At 43.7% G+C, this 13,396-nt stretch overlaps 1 protein-coding gene across 6 annotated transcripts in view; it reads left to right on the plus strand.

Moving 5' to 3' along the window:
* Positions 1–1,637: 1,637 nt before the first annotated feature.
* The window catches only part of LOC110537250 (kinase suppressor of Ras 1), a 41,399-nt gene continuing 29,640 nt past the window's right edge, over positions 1,638–13,396 (plus strand). For all 6 annotated transcript variants that reach the window (XM_090192066.1, XM_090192064.1, XM_090192067.1 and 3 more), the window contains exon 1: positions 1,638–2,191. In XM_090192066.1, the coding sequence (XP_090048192.1) occupies positions 1,982–2,191 (210 nt within the window). In that variant the 5' untranslated portion in view covers positions 1,638–1,981. The remainder of the gene's footprint in view (positions 2,192–13,396) is intronic.

The following is a 13,396-nucleotide window of genomic DNA, read 5'->3' on the forward strand; positions in this document are numbered from 1 at the left end:
GACTACCCTGCTCCTCAGATCATGCCTGGATCTGGTCTCCCCCTCCCTGTCCAAGGATTGGGATGTTTAATGCCCCGTTTTACATAGACTGTTATGTCTGAACTAGACATGTGAACATCACACTCAAGACTTGACAATCTAACTAACAATGTATAGTGTACTCGTTTGAATATCATCAATGCAATATAAAGGCCCTGTAAGGACAATGCAGACAGTGGATGTACATTATGAATGCAGTTTCAGTGCAGCAGTCCTTCCAGGCAGGCTGTTTTTAGCAGATTGACGTTTATTGTCATTAATTTTGTCCTGGAGCCAGAACTGAGTGATTTCCACTAGATGGGCCAGCTGTTAAGTCAAAGTTGTCTATATTGTAAAAAATGTATGAAAACAAAAATGTACTTTTGGTCTTAATTTAAGATTAGGGTTAGCAGTGTGGTTTGGTTTGGGTTAAAATCTAATTTAAAACTTTGTGGCTGTGCTAGATATTCATGACAATAAATGCCAACCTCTTGTGTTTTTAGGGAGTAGCACTGTCTAACATGACCCTCCCTGGTCTCATCCTCCCTCCTCAGACCTGCAGGGTTGGCTCAGGAGATTCCCTGGCATGAAAGGACACGACTTTAGATTGTCCACAATCCAATTTGATCTGATGCACCGCTTCCTGGGAGACTTGCCCCTAAGGTCTACACTAAAATGCAGCAGCCTGGCCGCCCAATGAGGCTGCAGTACAAACAGCTTAAGAGTCCGCTGGGCCGGGTGGCATGGTAAAGGATGTGTGTGTCTATCCTCAGCTTAGCAAGCCATGTCAACAAGCTGACAAGTGCCTTCTTCTCTCCCCCACTCGATTGCTCTCAGACTAAATTGTTGTAAGCGTTCCTGTAAATTAGGCCTTGCTGAATTTGGGTGGCACTGAGCAAGAGGAGGGCAGTCACATACCTCAAAGGTGAGAGTGGGACCTTGTTATCTGCATTTTAAGATATTACTTTAAAAAGATGAGGATCAGAATGTCTGCCTACTAATTAGTTAGTTGTATGGCAAAATATAATATTTTGTGCGATCTCTCTTGATGTACTGAGTGTGGAGTGAAGCATGCTCCTGCAGGTGCTTTGCAGGACAGGGCTCACTCAGAAGGGCTTACATGCACCAGACTAGAAGCTCAAACTTCTCTGATCCTTAGCCTTGTATCCCCTCCATCTGTCATTATCTCTCTCGGCTCCTCGTGGTCTGAGTGCTGATGAGACCATCTCTCTTCCGGCCCTGTGAACAGGTAGCCTAGAGAGGATGTGAACATTACGGAGTAAACCCTGCACCCTGAGATGGGATGCAGGCAGAACATGTGAGGAAAGCAAGGCCTTGCTCATAGTGCTGCGTCAGAGCCAGGAGAGGAGGGAGGACTCCAGGGACACATCACATGTACTTACAGATCCAGAGTGAACAACGATCCACACTGATTCTCTCCACAATGTGCTTTGTTCTAATTCTGCAGTTTATAAGTTCACAAGTTGTGGAGTATTGTGATATTGTTCGAATATGACTAGGTCGGGGAATTGCAGTGGATTTCGGCATCATCTCTTCTTATTCTCTGGAGCGACATATTTCAACTCAAGTTGATCGTGTGTGTGTGTGTGTGTGTGAGAGAGAGAGAGAGAGAGTGCGGTGCCCAGCCATAGTGAAGGACTTCGTTTCCCAAACTGCAACGCGTCCCATGATGTTTCCAACAGCTGACAGACGGTGAAAGCCTGGGCGAGAGCTGTCAGGGAGGGAGAGATCGGAGTCTCTCCGCGGAACGGGCAGAATACACAACCCGATCACTGTTGGACTTTGGATTGCTTCGAACCAGGATATTGATATCGAGCAATTTTTATTGCTCTGTCCGAATTGAGACATTTGTTAAATTCAATAATATTACGTCGTTGGTGCATGTGCATTTGAACATTTACAGTTTGCATCTACCCCCTAAACCCGTGCCCAATGCCGAGGAATGGATAGTGTGTCTGAGAAAGGTGGAAAGATGGTCGAGAGTGATGAGCAGTCGGAGAGGGAAAGTGGCGGTGGCGCAGCGATGGCAGCTCTACACCAATGCGAACTCATCCAGAACATGATTGAAATCTCCATATCCAGTTTACAGGGGCTCCGGACGAAATGCGCCGCGTCCAACGATCTCACACAGCAAGAGATACGTACTTTAGAGGTAATTAACTTCTGAAAACGGAGAAATACTGCGGTCCAAACTGCGGAGTCATGTCCAGCTCAGTTCTGGGCTGCAGCTCTTTGGTGTCTGTATGCGAGGCGCCCCATCAGTTTCCTTCTATTTTGCACAATACACTGCAGCTGTATTGCGCGATGCGATGCATGATTATTTAAAGAATAGTCCTATGTTTACACATAGTGTATACACTGACTTCCCACATAGGCTATTTATATGCTGTAAATAGACTTGTCACTGACGTTTATCTGGTTATTATTGTGACCTCTTTCTGTAAGTGAAATATTTGACTGGAACCCCGGATATTTTGCAGCAATATAACGTTAGCTAATGGTGCATTTGAAATCAAACGGGCCAAATTCTTCACATCAATCTCATGATGTCATTGTCTTCCTCTTTTTATTTTCATTATATTATTGGTCACTATTCCGCATTTCTGCATCAGACAAGCCAAGTTTGGGTACAAGACAAAATGCAGAATTAAATGGCAGAGCATTTCTCGGCAATGGTAAACACCCCTCATGCCAATAATCCTGATCAATTCCCCGACCATAACTCTGAGCCAATTAAGACCAAGGTGTCGATATTGACAGTGTTCACTGCCTAATGCGTTCCCTGCACCTGTCTGTGGATCCAAATGTATTTCAGTCGTGTCGGGGATGACTTGGTTAGCATGTGTAAACAATTCTGATGAACCAACCAGGGATTAAATTGTGCATAGGGTGATGGCCTACGTATAGGCTCCGGTCTTTAGGCCTATTATATGGTAGTGTGCACTAGTTTACTGTAGTATGCACTTGGAAAATATTATCGTATGAATAATAGAATAGGGAAATTGTATTATACAGCAATATCATGCTTGTGGGTTTAGATAGGTGAGAATACTGTCATGACATTGGTCCGGCCTGCATTCAGTCACCAACACACACACATATATACTGTATAAATCTAGCCATACCCTGCATGCAAATTAAATAAAATACTGATATCAGTGACATATGCATAATCTAAACATCTGAATATGATGTTCAGGTTGGTGTTTGAATTTGAGGGAAGCACATGCTACTACTCTTCCACTCCAGATTGAGATCACTTAATTGGTCAATTGCACAAAAGGTCCAAATCAAATTTGACTTCCACTTTTAACCCAACCCATCCGAAAGACGGTTTATTAGGTACACCACCTGTTCGCTCCTACAGACAGTGAATCACGTGGCCCTGGCTTTTTATATAAAGCAGGCAGACTGGCATCGAGGCATTCAGTTACTGTTCAATTGAATGTTAGAATGGGCAAAACAAGTGACCTAAGCGACTTTGAGCGAGGTATGATCGTCAGTGCCAGGCGTGGCAGTTCCAGTATCTTAGAAACGGCCGGCCTCCTGGGCTTTTCATGCACGACAGTGTCTAGGGTTCACCGAGAATGGTGGACAAACAAACAAACATCCAGTCAGCGGCAGTCCTGTGGACCAAAACAGCTTGTTGATGAGAGTTCGAAGGAGAATGGCATGAATCGGGCAACTAACAGGCGGCCCACAAACAGGCAAATACCGGCGCAGTAAAACAGTGGTGTGCACGACGATATCTTGGAACGCACAACTCGTCGATCCTTGTCACGGATGGGCTATTGCAGCAGACGACCACACATTTTACCACTCCTATCAGCTAAAAACAAGAAGAAGCTCCGGTGGGCACGTGATCACAAACACTGGACAATTGAGGAGTGGAAAACATGGCCTGGTCCAACGAATCCCGGTTCCTGTGGCATCATGCCTGAGTCCATGGCCCCATCCTACCTGTTGTCAACGGTACGAACTAGTGGTGGTGGTGTAATGGTATGGGGAATGTTTTCCTTACACATGTTAGGTCCCTTTACCAATTGGGCAATATTTCAATGCGATAGTCCCACTAAGCCCAAACCAGATGGGATATCATTTGTTTTTCAACAGGACAATGACTCAACACACCTTGAGGTTGTGTAAGGACTATTTGACCAAGAAGGAGGGTGATGGAGTGCTGCATCAAATGACCTGGCTTCCACAATCATCCGACCTCAACCCAATTGAGATGGTTTGGGATGAGTTGTACCGCAGAGTGAAGGAAACAAGCCAACAAGTGCTCAGCATATGTGGGAACTCTTTCAAGACTGTTGGAAAAGCAATGCAGGTGAAGCTGGTTAAGAGAATTCCAAGAGTGTGCAAAGCTGTCATCAAGGCAAAGGGTGACTACTTAGAAGAATCTAAAATCTGTTTTGATTTGTTTATCACTTTTTTGGTTACTACATGATTCCAAATGTGTTATTTCATAGTTTTGATGTCTTCACTATTATTTTACAATGTAGAAAATAGTAAAAATAAAGAGAAACCCTGGAATGGTGCTGGACATATACAGGTTTTTGGAGAATTGGGGCTGTCACACTTGGCACCTGGGGAGCTGTTGTCATGGGAGGTTGTGTGCCTTGCACATGGGCACAACGGCAGCCATCGGCATCTAGGATTTGATACCAGCAAATCTCTGGTTGCCAGCTCACTTCCTGGAAGATTTTTCCTTTCTGGCTCGCATCTCTAACTGCTAAGCTACCTGCCGCCCCAGATGTTTTTGAATAGTGCATTTACTTTTCGTACTTCTTCAACATCTGAGTTGTTAAAAGGCTGGGTCTGTTTGAGTGGTTATTGGACTGAATAACTAGTTCTCATTAACCTGTTTCAGGACAAAGAAAGACCTCCAGTAAGTGTTATAAATAGAAAGCAATGAGTGGGTAATATATGCTTTCTACAGTAGGCTTATCACTGCACCACTCAAACTGCCACTTTCATTTCTTCCTTCACTCTGGGCCAGGCTTCCTGTTCATTCAGGATGTCCGTCTCCCCAGTATATTGGGCCACACTGGTAAGGGCTCATTATCGCTGAAGAAAAAGGACTTTAAAACCGGAAATGGTCATTCAGAAGCCACGTTCCTCCAGGCTGTACATGCCCTGATCCCATCTTCACACACCCTGAACCAATCAAATGTGGGGGTGCTGGAAGAATCTGGGTAGTATTACAGCACCAAACCTACGTGCTAGTTTTAGTCACAGTATTTCACAGGTACAAAAGCCATAACCATCTGGTTGAATCACATCCATCTGTTTGTATGAGAAGATTGTAGTGACAATTGGAACAGAGAGAGGGGCTGTTAACCACAAGTCCCCCGGATCTGTCTTGGACTTGACCATGAAATCCTAACTGGAAGAAATCTGACAAGCCTGTCTCAGCTTGACACTCCCAAAACGGATCATCAAGTGTTCCCATGAGTACCGTGTACGACAGCAGAGTGGAAAATATAAATTGTCAATACAGCTAAATGGCCTAACGGCTCAGTTAATTTGTGTGATGAATGAGAGAAGTGAATAGCAACGGGTGAAAGTGGCTGTCACACTTGTGGTGCTAAACAGGGGTGTCTCTCCCAGAGACCCGCACTTGAGCGCAATCAAGAGGCTCGAACTCACATTAGATTCTTACTGAAAGAGCTTTATTATGGCACTCCAACCATGGCTGTTTTTTTGCAGTGTGCCTTGCCGGTGAAAAGATAATGGTGCTTTGCTCTCCAAGTGGAGTACCGCAAGGTGGTGCTTCAGTTTTCACACACTAATCCCTGTCTGAAGCATGATATCCTCTCACACACCTGACCCATTTGTCTCTGTCTCCATGTTGGCCTATCCTTTGCCATGTCTCCCTGTCATTGTCTCTCTGTGGCTCTGAAGCAGTTTGTCTGACTGTTACACTTAAGCAGTAAATGACAGGAGAGGATTTCCGCTCCCAATAATCTTCTACCAAACAGCCTCAAGTGACAGAAAAGTATTCACACGTTTCTACATTTTGCTGTGTTACAAGGTGGGATTAAAACGGAGTTGTCTTTTTTTTGTCAACAATCTACACAAAATACTCATGTCAAAGTGGAAGAAAAATTCTAACATTTATAGAAAATGTATGAAAAATAAAAATAATATATCTTGATTACATAAGTATTCACACCCCTGAGTACATGTACATGTTAGAATCACCTTGGGCAGCGATTACAGCTGTGAGTCTTTCTGGGTAAGTCTCTAAGATCTTTGCACACCTGAATTGTATAATATTTGCACATAATCCTTTTTAAAAATGTTCAAGGTCTGTCAAGTTAGTTGTTGATCATTGCTAGATAGCCATTTTCAATAGATTTTCTATTCACTCCTTTCTATTCACTCTGTCATTTAGGTTAGTATTGTGAAGTAACTACAATGTTGTTCATCCATCCTCAGTTTTTGACTATCACAGCCATTAAGCTCTGTTTTAAAGTAGCCATTGGCCTCATGATGAAATCCCTGAGCGGTTTTCTTCCTCTTCGACAACTGAGTTAGGAAGGACACCTGTATCTTTGTAATGACTGGGTGTATTGATACACCATTCAAAGTGTAATTAATAACTTCACCATGCTCAAAGGGATATTCAATGTCTGCTTTTTTATTTTTACCCATAGGTGCTCTTCTTTGGGAGAATTTGGAAAACCGAGGCATTGGTTGAATCTGTGTTTGAAATTCACTGCTCGACTGAGGGACCTTACAGATAATCATATGTGTGGGGTACAGAGATGAGGTAGTTATTCAAAATCATGTTAAACACTATTATTGCACTATTATTGAGTCCCTGCAACTTATTATGTGACTTATTAAGCAAACATTTTTCTCCTGAACTTATTTAGCCTTGCCATAACAAAGGAATGCTTATTATTTCAGCTTTTACTTTTGAATTAATTGGCTAAATTTTCTAAAAACATAATTCCACTTTGACATTATGACATTATTATGTGTAGGCCAGTGACACCAAATCTGAATTTAATCAATTTTATATTCAGGCTGTACAACAGAAATGTGAAAACGTCAGGGGGTGTGAATACTTTCTGAAGACACTGTATGTACATGAAACGTTACTCTTAAAGAGCTTGAACAGAGTTGATATCTTACCGGCTGTAGCTTATTAATGTCTCTAGATATCAATTTTCATCAATTACTCTTTTGGATGAATGCATCTCCATGTTATGTGCAGATAATCCATCCCTGAGCCTACCTACCGATCAGCAGCTAGACATGCATCATTATCTGTTTTGTCTTCTCATGATGCTGGAAAGAGTTTTGCTCTGCGGCTTGTGGTGTAAGCTATTGTGGCTGTTTCTATATTTAGGCAGCATTCTTCCTACGCATTTTCAGTGTTGGTTGTTAAGTAAGAAAAATCAAATGGCGTGCTGGGAGGGGAGAGCAGGGAGGAAAGGGGGGAGATCAAAGCAAATCAGCTGGGCTGCTTCGTTTGACCTGGCAACCGCTGTGTCTGTCAGAGGCCTAGGAGACGACCAGGGAGAATACAAATCAGCTGGGCTGCTTCGTTTGACCTGGCAACCGCTGTGTCTGTCAGAGGCCAAGGAGACGACCGGGGAGAATACAAATCAGCTGGGCTGCTTCGTTTGACCTGGCAACCGCTGTGTCTGTCAGAGGCCTAGGAGACGACCAGGGAGAATACAAATCAGCTTGGCTGCTTCGTTTGACCTGGCAACCGCTGTGTCTGTCAGAGGCCTTGGAGACGACCAGGGAGAATACAAATCAGCTGGGCTGCTTCGTTTTACCTGGCAACCGCTGTGTCTGTCAGAGGCCTAGGAGACGACCGGAGAGAATACAAATCAGCTTGGCTGCTTCGTTTGACCTGGCAACCGCTGTGTCTGTCAGAGGCCTAGGAGACGACCGGAGAGAATATGGCTTTCACCACAGAAGACACACAAGCAAATGATTGCAGCAATAACCACCCTATTTCTGTTTCCTATTTTACTATTGGTAAAGCAAACTGTGTAATCCAGCAGTCAGCTTGCATGGTGTGGAAATCGTGGTGGTTTTAGCCCAGCAGGCAGCCTTTGAGCTATTCTTAAACATATTGAGGATGCAGCGTTGCTCTTTGTCTGCTAATTCTGAGGTCTGCAGTATTTGGGTAATAGGAAAGGAGGATTTGCATGAAATGGCTCCTCAATGTATGGAGGGCTGTATGGGCTCCCGAGTGTGGCAGCAGTCTAAGGCACTGCATCTCAGTGCTAGAGGCGTCACTACAGACCCTGGTTCGATCCCAGGCTGTATCACAACCGGGCATGATTGGGAGTCCCATAGGGCGCTGCAATTAGCCCAGCATTGTACGGGTTAGGGGAGGGTTTGACCTGGGTTTGGCCGTCATTGTAAAATAAGACTTTGTTCTTAACTGACTTGCCTAGTTAAATAAAGGTTGAATATTTTTTTTTAAAAGTAGGCTGCAAGGGGTTTCTTTGCCCTATTCAAACAAGCTTCATTCCTTTCTTTTATCCTTCCTTCCTTGAAGTGGGAACCTAATATGACATTATTAGATTTGGTGAGAGCATTCATTATTTCCAGATCGCATGTATTATATTTGGAGAGCAGTTGCTCCTATACCTGTGTAATAACACTGTAGTTGCGTTGTAATTGCTTACTAACAGCCTTTAGAGATGTTATTATTACTCACGTGCACTAAGGAACAGTCCCTATTCCTTGTTCTTGTGAGAAGGGTTTTATATATGTTTCTCAATTGAATTCAGTTTAATCTCAATTCCAAAATTCTGTGCAGCACAAAAGAGAATTAGGAGGCCTGATTTAGAGAATGATACAACACCAACTCAAACTCTGACTCTAAGTTCTATGGGAATTGCCTGGTTAGATAATAATGCATGTTTGGTTTCAAGTGTAACTCAGGAGAAGACAGTCATTAGCCCGCCCCCGTGCTGTTCTAACTCACTCATGTCAATGTGTAGCCCATAACACTGCACAATGATCTTCTAATTGATGTGATGAGGCTACAATTGATTCAGGGGCTTGATGCAAATGCAATCCCTAGGTTGTGCTATTGTGTTGTATTTCCTGAGACGCCTACATGTAGCCTATGCCAGGAGATAACATGCAAAAACCTCTCCGGCACTCTAGTATCAGGCATTTAAGAAATGGCTCCCAGAATAGAGCTGTGTGCCACTGACTGGTGTAGGTTATCATACTGCAGTTCGAGATACCTGCACTTACAGTACATCACTTTTAATGATATTGTGTCTTTCTCTATACTGTACGTGTACATGACGTTTGCAATGCACGTGTGTGTGTGTGTGTGTGTGTGTGTAGTCCATGCGTTGGCCAGGGTTGTGTTGTAGGGGAGCTGGGGCGGTGGCTGGAGCAGGCCAGGGACTGACCTACAACATAAGGACAGAGGATTAGTGGCAGCAGCCAGTCCCCCAGCCCCTTCCCCTCCCTGTGGGGTCAGTCAGCCCCAGTGATGACAGAGGAGGGGTCAGCGCAGCGGGCCATTGTCTCTGATAGTCACCCAGGGCGATGGGCGCTCAGCCCTGTCACATAGCCCTCGTGTCATGTGACCTCCCTCCCTGCACCACCCAGAACTGTGCCTCTGTCCATCGTGTCACCATGGTGGTGAACGTGGGTGATTTGTGGCACCTTCATTTTATTACCTGGGGGCTGCTTAATATGCGGCAACACGTTACAGCTGTTAGTTAACACTTAAGGCCCAATACAAAGGCCTTAATGTTCCATGATCATTATCTCCCTGATCAGTGCTGCATCTACCCTGAGCCCAGTGCACACGGTGACACTGACTGGGCGCCCACATTTTATTAACACTACCATGGACAGCATGGGGCCAGCAGATAAGGACAGATGAGGCTATAAGCGTAAGGACAATCCACAACAAAGCTTTCACATGGTCCTGTGTGCTTGATGGTGATACTATTGTGTCCTGATGTGTTCTTGTGCCTCCTTCAGTTATAAAGACAGATACAACAAAAAAATTGTTGGTAGAGACACAATTAAACACGTACACATTTATTTTGCATCTTTAAAATGTGTGGCTTCTGGGGGGGAAGATTCTGAACACTGACCACAGATGGTAGATGCCTTAACTGCTGTACAGTTCTGAGGGAACCAAAGGATAATGATACGTAATACAGGTGACAATAGAAACTGCTAAGAGTCGTAGAAGTCTTCTTTTACCACCGATGACTCCAAATGTTTTAGCTCTGAGAAATGTTGTTACCTTCTCAATAGTCTAAGTTCTGTTTCCCGGGGGGAAATAAATATTGCACAATTCTCCTGCAGAGAGGCATTGATGTCATTGGCAAAGACATCGATGTAAGGCTGTCATCCAACGTTTATTCGAGTACAAGACGGTTTAGCTGAATTTGGAGGAAACAAGTGGAACAGTAGGACTATGTCCCCTGTAGTCAGACCGGTGTTCTGGTGTCTTTCTGGCTGCTCTCTGGTGATTTGGTTCATATTGGCTCTCACTCATCTCCTCAAGGCACTAAAGCATTTCCATGGTGTTGTTTATCTCCATTTTCAGACTAACAGGTGGGATCTGGGGCTAGTCAGACCACCTCATCCCCCACCAGAGTCCATGAGTTCCATCCTCCTTGACTGATCACAAGACTGACTCTAAATCTAACTGGTACATTTTGAATCCCAATAAGTTACTCAGTAATACAACCCTATTTGAACATACAGTGCCTTGCGAAAGTATTCGGCCCCCTTGAACTTTGCGACCTTTTGCCACATTTCAGACTTCAAACATAAAGATATAAAACTGTATTTTTTTGTGAAGAATCAACAACAAGTGGGACACAATCATGAAGTGGAACGACATTTATTGGATATTTCTAACTTTTTTAACAAATCAAAAACTGAAAAATTGGGCGTGCAAAATTATTCAGCCCCCTTAAGTTAATACTTTGTAGCGCCACCTTTTGCTGCGATTACAGCTGTAAGTCGCTTGGGGTATGTCTCTATCAGTTTTGCACATCGAGAGACTGACATTTTTTCCCATTCCTCCTTGCAAAACAGCTCGAGCTCAGTGAGGTTGGATGGAGAGCATTTGTGAACAGCAGTTTTCAGTTCTTTCCACAGATTCTCGATTGGATTCAGGTCTGGACTTTGACTTGGCCATTCTAACACCTGGATATGTTTATTTTTGAACCATTCCATTGTAGATTTTGCTTTATGTTTTGGATCATTGTCTTGTTGGAAGACAAATCTCCGTCCCAGTCTCAGGACTTTTGCAGACTCCATCAGGTTTTCTTCCAGAATGGTCCTGTATTTGGCTCCATCCATCTTCCCATCAATTTTAACCATCTTCCCTGTCTCTGCTGAAGAAAAGCAGGCCCAAACCATGATGCTGCCACCACCATGTTTGACAGTGGGGATGGTGTGTTCAGCTGTGTTGCTTTTACGCCAAACATAACGTTTTGCATTGTTGCCAAAAAGTTCAATTTTGGTTTCATCTGACCAGAGCACCTTCTTCCACATGTTTGGTGTGTCTCCCAGGTGGCTTGTGGCAAACTTTAAACAACACTTTTTATGGATATCTTTAAGAAATGGCTTTCTTCTTGCCACTCTTCCATAAAGGCCAGATTTGTGCAATATACGACTGATTGTTGTCCTATGGACAGAGTCTCCCATCTCAGCTGTAGATCTCTGCAGTTCATCCAGAGTGATCATGGGCCTCTTGGCTGCATCTCTGATCAGTCTTCTCCTTGTATGAGCTGAAAGTTTAGAGGGACGGCCAGGTCTTGGTAGATTTGCAGTGGTCTGATACTCCTTCCATTTCAATATTATCGCTTGCACAGTGCTCCTTGGGATGTTTAAAGCTTGGGAAATCTTTTTGTATCCAAATCCGGCTTTAAACTTCTTCACAACAGTATCTCAGACCTGCCTGGTGTGTTCCTTGTTCTTCATGATGCTCTCTGCGCTTTTAACGGACCTCTGAGACTATCACAGTGCAGGTGCATTTATACGGAGACTTGATTACACACAGGTGGATTGTATTTATCATCATTAGTCATTTAGGTCAACATTGGATCATTCAGAGATCCTCACTGAACTTCTGGAGAGAGTTTGCTGCACTGAAAGTAAAGGGGCTGAATCATTTTGCACGCCCAATTTTTCAGTTTTTGATTTGTTAAAAAAGTTTGAAATATCCAATAAATGTCGTTCCACTTCATGATTGTGTCCCACTTGTTGTTGATTCTTCACAAAAAAAAATACAGTTTTATATCTTTATGTTTGAAGCCTGAAATGTGCCAAAAGGTCACAAAGTTCAAGGGGGCCGAATACTTTTGCAAGGCACTGTAGGTCTGTAGAATGGTGCAGCGCTACTCCAGCTTTTTGTCTTTCTATAGGAATTGAGCTGTCATTCAGATGTTACCGAAAAATCGAATCGCATGAAACTGCAGTTGTCTCTAGTCTGAGGTGTAATTTTAATGGATATTGCACGTCGATGTGTACTGTCTGACCCTCTGTGTTTCATGTCTATGGGAAAATCCCACTCTACAAAATGCTGCTGACGACTCTGGAGTGAGGTTGCTAGGTGACATGACGTCACTCTTGCACCAGTGTATTGTTCACTGTGCTGCCTGCGTGATCCCCATCTACCTGTGTGTGGGTGAATGTGTGGTGCTCGTGACAGGTGTCTCTGGTGCCCAACTACACAACGTCATGTTCCACAATGAGCCTGCTGTCTCTGCAACTCACAGTTGAACGATAAGAAGGGAATCCGTTAATAAAATATATGACTCGGGTATTCGAACCGGCGACTTTTTGGTTACTGGCCCAACACTTTAACTGCTAGGCTACCTGCGCCCTACTCACTCCTGTACTACTGTTGTACCTCGTGTTTCATGACCGTTCAAGCTATACTGAGAGAAGTGCTGACAGAAGTCTACTTAATAATGCAGTCTCATTCCTGCTCTGTGGAAAAGTCATATTGAGCTTAAAAACGAAAGGAAGACCCACAGATACAATAAAGAGAGCTAGTTGTCGGGAAGAAGAAGCTTACTGGCTCTCTTGTCAACCCACAGCATGAGCTCTTCTAATTGGATAACCTCGAAGGTCAAATGCTTGCACCTAGAACAATGGTCACAGTCCAGATACATTGGTTCAGTATACAAAGTTGAATGGGCATAGTAACATATATGAGTAGAATAGGGTTCCCTTTAACCAGTCCTGTCAGACAGTCTATATTTGAAGTGATTCAGTAAAATACTATTACCTTCAGTGGTCATGGTACTATTGAGGCTTCAATGAGTCTAGTCACAAAGAATATCCTGCTTCCCATTCATATATGGCCTTCTGTCTCTTT

The sequence above is a fragment of the Oncorhynchus mykiss genome, chromosome 12 (genome assembly GCF_057628025.1).
Source record: "Oncorhynchus mykiss isolate SJ-2025 chromosome 12, ASM5762802v1, whole genome shotgun sequence".
Taxonomy (NCBI): Eukaryota; Metazoa; Chordata; class Actinopteri; order Salmoniformes; family Salmonidae; genus Oncorhynchus; species Oncorhynchus mykiss.